The sequence below is a fragment of the Schistocerca cancellata genome, chromosome 8, assembly GCF_023864275.1.
Source record: "Schistocerca cancellata isolate TAMUIC-IGC-003103 chromosome 8, iqSchCanc2.1, whole genome shotgun sequence".
NCBI lineage: Eukaryota > Metazoa > Arthropoda > Insecta > Orthoptera > Acrididae > Schistocerca > Schistocerca cancellata.
This window is the reverse complement of record NC_064633.1, coordinates 411710161-411718333: the sequence shown is the minus strand read 5'-3', so window position 1 is coordinate 411718333 and position 8173 is coordinate 411710161. Positions and strand designations below refer to the sequence as shown.

Below are 8173 nucleotides of genomic sequence, written 5' to 3'. Positions count from 1 at the left end.
TGTTATTATTATAGTTTTAAACTGCTCCTTACGCTTTAACACTTGATACGTTTTCTACTCCATTTATTTACACACGGGTGGGTACTAATGGGCAATTTGCAGTGAACAATTTTCATGTGGCACTGGTAAAGTTAACTGCAACAGTCTCTGGCAAATTGTGGATATATTTGCGTTCGGTCGTGTAGATTCCTTTCTCTGGTTGCAGTTTGGAGTCTGGGCGAGAACAGAATGAAGTGAATAGGTTGAAACGGGAACGGAAACAGGTCGTTCTTCACGTCGATTGTGGAATAGCTGCCAACACGAGACAGTCTTCTTTGTACTTGGGGGGGGATCAGACGACGGGTGGAAACCGACATGTCGTCTGCGACGCCTCGGAGGGGCGTCACAGTCGGCCCCACGCTAGACGTCTCCCGAAGAAAGCGACGCCGGCACCAACTCTGCGAGCACCGGCAACGGCTTTCCTGGTTACTCGGGCACAGGACGCGCGTTGCGCAGCTTGTGCCCTGACAGAGTTGCGATCCCGCGGTGTTCCCGCCGCCGCCGCCGCCGCCGCCGCCGCCGCCAGCGGAGAAGCGCGTTCGCGGGTGGCGCTCGAGTCTGGCGCCCTCTGCCCTCTGCCGGAGGCCCGCCTACGCCTCCTCGTCTTCGGCGACGGCAGGCAGCGGCAGCGCCGCCGGCGACGCCGACCGGGAGCTGAAGGCGTGCAGCCAGGCGTCCAGGTCGCGCGCCGTCGCCGCCACGAACGTGAGGCTGGCGTCGGCGGCGTCGCAGCCCTTGTGCCGCACGCTGAAGGCGGGGGCGGCGCCGGCGCCGTCGCCGTCCAGGCGCGACAGCGTCGCGTGCCGCAGGTTCACCACGCCCAGCGGCCGGCACACCTTCTTCTGCGGGAACACCACCGCGAAGTGCTCCAGCGACGTGCGGTACACCTTCACCTGCAACAACATCGGCGGAACGTCAGCCGGCGCTCTACGTACTAACGTAACACGCCCAAACATCGCCCCTGCTCCTAATTTCGTCTCCCTAGCAATTTCCGGTTTCAGTTGGTAAGAAATATTTAACTGTGAGTGCATGCGTGACCTCAGTCCACAGTTTTGTTGGGAGTGTTTGCTGTGTGCAGCACGTCTAGCTTCTGTGCACGAGGGAATACATTTTTTCACACCCAGATGAGTTAGTGCAACAATCAAATTAACAGCCTGCTATTGCTAGTGTGAGCTCTGGATTGTGTTCAAAAAATGGTTCAGATGGCTCTGAGCACTATGGGACTTAACTTCTGAGGTCATCAGTCCCCTAGAATTTAGAACTACTTAAACCTAACTAACCTAAGGACATCACACACATCCATGCCAGAGGCAGGATTCGAACCTGCGACCGTAGCGGTCTCGCGGTTCCAGACTGTCTAGAATCGCTCGTCCACTCCGGCCGGTGGATTGTGTTCAAATATTGGGTTTTATTTCAGTCGTGTGGTGCCGTAATCTTTCTAATCTTTCACGTAGAAATTGCATTACTCCCACCAATCGTAATTATTTTTAAAACTTCAGGCATTATAATCTGAACAGTATCAACAATATTCTTCATTCTACTCTTGTTTCTGGCGTGTAATCGCTATTGTCAACGGTTTGCTGTATGTTGTTCTAGTGGCCATGTTGATAAATCCCTGGGACGTTCGCAGTTTCATCCCCTTTCAATTCCCATTTTCGTCCCAGGGACGAAATTTAGAACTGCTATCAAAAATTCATTTTATTTGCTAATTTTAGTGATTATTCTACTTTTTCATCTACCTAAACATACTACGTACTTTCGTAGTGTGCGCAGCAAGTTGAGAATGTGGATCTGCTGCGGGGGGGGGGGGGGGGGGTTGGTGTGCCTGGGGTAAGTCCGCGCAGCCGGTGGCGTACGGGTTAGAGCGCTTGCCTAGTAGGCGGGTGATCCCCGGTTCTAATTCCTGTCGCGCACACATTTTCAACTCTCCCCGTTGACTTCTGCCAACGTCCCGTATACAGCTGATGTTTGTGATTCACTGAAATTTCATTCTTCGCAGCTGTCACAATCCACCATAGTATCTGTTCTTTCAGACATGTCATTTCCATTAGGCTATCAGAGCATATTTCACACCAGATCGAAAGTTCCATACGTCGTCGTTCCTGCGTCACAGCCTGCACTTTTACACACAGTATGAAATTCCTGTACAGGGAACGTCATTTTAATTGAAAGTCGCTGCCTGGTATCAGTGGATAGATACGATACTGCAGTGCTTGAGTTGCTAAGATGAACGGTGCAGTGTTTCTTTCGGACATGCAGTGTAATATCGTACTTATCCGCCAACACTGGGCAAACGACTTTCAATTAAAGTATTTCCCCTGCACGGGAATACACATAATGGATGTACAAGTGCAGGTTGTAGGCACATCGTCGACGACATATGGAAGTTTAGGTCTGGCCGTGATGTGTGCTCGTATAATGGTAAGATGACCGCTCGCGATAAGCGGGTAATCCGGGTTCGAGTCCCTGTCCGGTACAAATTTTTACTGTCATCATTGCATTACATAACTGATGGTGGTCCACATTCATAACTGTGAATACATTCCCTGTATTTCATAACGGCTGTAGTCGCCACACAGCCTGTTCCTTCGGACATGCATGCATGTCTGATGGAACGTTGCATCAATATAAAACACGCCTTCTTTAGCATTTAAAAATTTCAGAACTGACCTTTGTGTATAGCACAGACTTAGAAATTAAATAGTTTTGCTTTTCTGGCATTCTTACTACTAGGCTGCTGTGCTTGTAAGGATTAAGTTTGGGCGAAACTGCAAACGTAATAAGCTTTTGCGTAACCTTTGAAAAAGTCTTTTTGTGTTTCATTTGCCTCACATGTAAGATGAAACTACTAATGTTAACGAAATAAAAAAAAAAGAAAAAGGACAGGCTAAGCCCAAAAGGCAAGAAGTTATTGAGCTGAGATGGCGTATGTAGGCCAGTTTGAGGTAATTTCCAGACTTGATACATCACAAGTGTCCTATATCAAATCGTTCGTCTCGACGTCCTCTATACTACTGTGATCAATGTGATAGTTTGTAAACAGTTATCGTTCACCCTCAGTATCCACACAGTGTTTCAGATAAGTTATTATTCTCTGAATCTTGCGAATAGCAAGTTAAAGGAATATTTATTTTATTTATTTATATGGGTAAGTACTGCTCCTTCTGCGGAGTTATGACATAGAAAAAATTAATAAATACATAAATTATTTCAGATGCACTGTCAATTTAGGTTAATGGTGACTAAATAGTTTCGAACGTCTCCTTTCATTATTCAATCTTTGTGTTTCTGGTTCTGAAATAAGTACTGAAATAACATTTATACATTTGAAGCTATTCACACTGTTCCAACGTCGAACATTGCACGTCCTTAATGGAAGCGCCTACTATACATTGAGTCATCTTCCGCTAAGAGCCTCAGGTCTCACGAAAGGTACCAACGACGGTTTCAACTTATTATAAAGACACCATCCGATGGTATGTTCTGATTACAAGTCAAACCTCTGTACACAACTACACGTACATGAAGATGTAACATACTAACACGTGAAATGAGGACACACGGAGAGGCGCTAGCAGTGTTCATAGTTCTGCGTAGTCATTTCTTGAACTGAAGCCTACAGTTAAATGCATCATAATACGACGTCCCAACTATCAGAGCAGTCATATTTTTACATTGTGAGCGCCTTTCAGTCTCTCTTCATGTATTGCTATGTTCGTGTTCATGAACGTATAGTTGAATAGAAGTTTGATTTGTAATTTTGTTTCCTAGTATTTCACTAGCTCGTTTTTTATTCTTTCTAAACAGACCTGGTAATGACTTGCTAACAAGTCGAAATCGGTAACGTTATCATTCGTGTAAGCTGAGGCTGATGTGTATAACGTAACAATTTTACAACACGCTCACTGGCCGCTCACTAAGACACGCCTACTCTGTGTAAACCGAATTTATTTAATTTATAATAGCTTTTGCGTTTCTTTGTAAGTTAAAATCCGCCCCAATAAATTAATTTAACCAACAATCAAACTAGTGCTGTTCTAGTACATAAGCTTAGTATTGGTCCTTCCTTATACCTAATTTTATGTCTTGTAAAACGGTAAACGAAATGTCTGGCGCAAAAAATAAATCAGAAATGCAAATGTCTCACTATCTCATTGGGGAAAGGCGTGTTAAAAAAGTTCCCCACAGCTTTGTCAAAAGTGAAGGAACGTAATTCTGGCAAACGATGGGAGGCCTAAATGAAGATGAAAGTAACGACAATGTCCTACGGCCAGTCCGTTGGAGAAGTGCATCAACAATACCGCAGAGTTCATCAACCCCTCAACAGAGCTTAAGTAACAGGCAAGTCATACGGTTTCCGTAGAAGACTGGTGTGGTACCCGGGTCATTACCTCTTTCCTTAACCACACTACCCTTCCCCCAAATCAACCAACCAATCCTTGAGCACTGTTCTTCGCAAGTTGTGCAGTGATAATACAAAATCTCACCTCAAACTATTATATTCGCATCATTTAATCATAATTTTTTTTAAATTCCGTATAATTAATAACATGCAGTGTTAAAAACAGGGAGACTTCTACATGTTATGCCACAGATCCAATAGTGTATATCGATTACGAAACTTATCGTCTGGGCTTTTGAAAAAACTGTGAGCAAAGACTTCAAATAAAATAGTCTGGATATTCCCAGGAGCACTGTCGGCTGATTGCAACAATGTTACGATAAATGAAAAACTTTTCTTGTTAACTATTAGGATTCTGAACCACCTCGCCTTGAAGGGATCGCCTTATGTGATCTTTCGTCGGAGACTGTTTAACCACGGGAATCCTTTCAGAACACCAAGATAATAAGCAGTTCTATGCACTTCACTTCACGTAAATTGTGGAAGTTTGTAATGCAAGCTCAAAAAGAAGTTCGGTTTCAACTCGGGAATCACTACCGAATTGAAGACATTTTACAAACAAAATATTTTAAACGTTGTGTTATTTTTCCGTTAGTAAACTTTCGGTACTATCGTGATATAGAGTGAATTGTTCACTCTGCAGAGCGGTGTGCACCGTTTTTGAAACTTCCTGGCAGACTACAACAGTGTGTCCGGCCGGGAATCGAGAGCGGTTTTGTCTCGTCATAAAACTTACAATTACATGCTCTATTAGCCCGCATCGTGCATCAATGGTGAGCCATCTCATCAGTTCCGCTACTGAGATTGAGGAGCACCCCTCATGTGTAAACGGTTAAGTCACTCAGAGTGTTCTTGCACATCCCAGTAGCGGTAGCAAACAGCTGTGATGGAGAACATTTGAATCATGAAGGAACCTAATAGCTCAAAATTGTAGGTTAGGAATGCTATGTTGTTGTACGAAAGTTTCCGGTGTCTAAACAATAGTGGAAGGTTCATTTACTGTTGGTACAAATGGCGTCACACTGAACTGCAGAACAAAACACCAGCAGTGACTTTTAAATTAGAGAAGCAGATGACACGCGACCTACCTGTACAGGTTGCGCACGCCTCTTGTCCGGCCCGATCATGGTCATCGGCCCGCTCATGGTCTCGGTACCCCAGCTGCGCTCCACGCTCCAGCCTTCGACCTCTTGCACAGGCATGTCGCTGCTGTTTAGCAAAGCACTAATCGATCACCGACGAGTCGATGTTCCGCTCCTGATGCCAGTAGCAGACTATGCCTCGTGGCTGCACCCGCGCCGCTGATATAGTTCCGCGCGCAGCGCCGAGGCGACCGCCTGGCGAACTACGGCGCATGCGCTCTGGATCCCGCGGTAAATCCCTGGCCGCGCCTGTGACGCAAGAGCTGGCTGGCACGGGCGCACTACGAGGAAAAGATCTGTTGCTGGCGACAGGTGGAGGCGAGTGCGCTTTCCTAGTAGCGGCGGCGCACAACAAAAGCTGCCCTGGTGCCAGCGAGGGCAGCAGCCATTGTCTCCCTGCTTACTCCTGTCCTATTTCTCGTACACTTCCCAGCAGCGCACGGCGTAAGTCTCGCGGGAAATCTGACGAGACGCAAAAACTTAGGCCTACAACCACTAGTGTCCAGTTACAAAACGAAATTTTCTAACTTAATTTCATCCAATGTCTTTTTTTTTCGTTATAGAATAACATTTGCTGTTCCCATTCACGATTTATTACCATTTATTTTCGTCGTGACGTCCTTTTAGTGTCACACATTGACGATCAGTTACACAGTTGACCGACTGTAAACTTTTCTTAAGATGAAAGCAAGAAATCCTAAAGACACAGAATAATGCAGCAGTTCATACACCACAGACATCACAGACAAAAATGTCATCATGTATTAAAACCGCATTTGATAATGGCAATTATTTTCCGAAACGCTTCATGCCAAAAATAAATAAGAACCGTGACTGGCAGAAGAAAAATGTTACTTTAAATCAATAGAACCACTCATATCCATTGTGGAAGACGGACAGTAACTGTGATTTAAACTAACGTTTTTTTTTTTTTTTGGAGATATGACATGCAAACAGTCGCTTTATGAATTTGATACGGTTTATTGCATTATTGACTAGTTTTCGAGGCACTGTAGGTTCATCAACAGATGGTGGTGTTACAGGACGCACTTGCGTCCATTATCTGGTTCAGATGGTTGAAATGGGTCTGAGCACTATGGGACTCAACATCTGACGTCATCAGTCCCCTAGAACTTAGAACTACTTAAACCCAACTAACCTAAGGACATCACACACCCATGCCCGAGGCAGGATTCGAACCTGCGACTGTAGCGGCCGCGCGGTTCCGGACTGAAGCGCCTAGAACCGCTCGGCCACAGCTGCCGGCCCCCTTTATCTACTCTTGTAAATTTCTTATTCTGTAATTTAATGAATCGCATGTCGGAGACTGCAAAAGTGTAGTATGTAACATCTTCATGCTCTTTGAACTTGAGGTCACTAAGGGCACCCAAATTGTGTGTGTGTGTGTGTGTGTGTGTGTGTGTGTGTGTGTGTGTGTAAGTTGGCTAAAACGTACGTTATCGTGATGAACTTGTCGTGGATACCAAGATGCAGTGCAATGTAAGTATCCTAAGACATTACAATCAGTTTGTTTCGTACACATTTCGTTAATTTATACCTAAATTTCTGTTATTATCGGCAGTACCAACGACCCTAGTTTCTAGCTGGAGATGATCCGGAAAATAATGTTCCTGTAACACCTACATTTAATGATGAGCCTCCAGTGGCTCGAAAGTTATTTAATTGTACAATAAATCGTGTCAGATCCCAAAAGCGACAAGTTGCATATCACGGCGACATAAACGACTGATAAAAACCATTGTTTTTTCGGTAGAAGACTGCCAACAACTGTTGCATTGTGGATACAGAAACAACAGAAATTGTTTTACTGGCAAGGGAACCTCCCCATCGCACCCCCGTCAGATTTAGTTATGAGTTGGCACAGTGGATAGGCCTTGAAAAACTGAACACAGATCAATCGAGAAAACGGGAAGAAGTTGTGTGGAACTATGAAAAAAATAAGCAAAATATACAAACAGTAGTCCATGCACAAGATAGACAACATCAAGGAGAGTGTGAGCTCAGGAGCGCCGTGGTCCCGTGGTTAGCGTGAGCAGCTGCGGAACGAGAGGTCCTTGGTACAAGTCTTCCCTCGAGTGATAAGTTTAATTTTTTATTTTCAGATAATTATCAAATTTCAGGCACTCACACATAATCAATTTCGCTCTCCAAAATTCCAGGACATGTTCAGATTTGCTTGGACATATGCAGGATTTGACGGTCAACACACGGAGACAGAGCACAGGCAAAACTGTTGCATTCATTTGTTGCACTTTATGTCACAAACTCTTACGTTTTCATCACTTTTTTGGGAGTGATTATCACATCCACAAGAAAACCTAAATCGGACAAGGTAGAAGAATCCTTTCACCCATTCGCCAAGTGTACAAGTTAGGTGGGTCGACGACATATTCCTGTCATGTGACGCACATGCCGTCACCAGTGTCGTATAGAATATATCAGACGTGTTTACCTGTGGAGGAATCGGTTGACCTATGACCTTGCGATCAAATGTTTTCGGTTCCCATTGGAGAGGCACGTCCTTTCGTCTACTAATCGCACGGTTTTGCGGTGCGGTCGCAAAACACAG

At 44.9% G+C, this 8173-nt stretch overlaps 1 protein-coding gene across 1 annotated transcript; it reads right to left on the bottom strand.

The window, feature by feature from the left end:
- Nucleotides 1-546: 546 nt before the first annotated feature.
- On the bottom strand, nucleotides 547-5751 carry LOC126094811 (uncharacterized). The gene is made up of 2 exons (XM_049909384.1): nucleotides 5530-5751; nucleotides 547-932 (listed from the first exon to the last, which is right to left on the bottom strand). The coding sequence occupies exons 1-2, from the start codon at nucleotides 5641-5643 to the stop codon at nucleotides 630-632; spliced, it is 417 nt and encodes a 138-aa protein (XP_049765341.1). The 5' UTR covers nucleotides 5644-5751; the 3' UTR covers nucleotides 547-629.
- Nucleotides 5752-8173: the final 2422 nt, after the last annotated feature.

Coding starts and splice junctions, on each gene's coding strand:
- LOC126094811 (XM_049909384.1), bottom strand. CDS start 5,643: ATGCCTGTGCAAGAGGTCGAAGGCTGGAGCGTGGAGCGCAGCTGGGGT. Junction 933..5,529: donor GGCGTGCGCAACCTGTACAG/GTAGGTCGCGTG, acceptor ATGTTGTTGCAG/GTGAAGGTGTACCGCACGTC.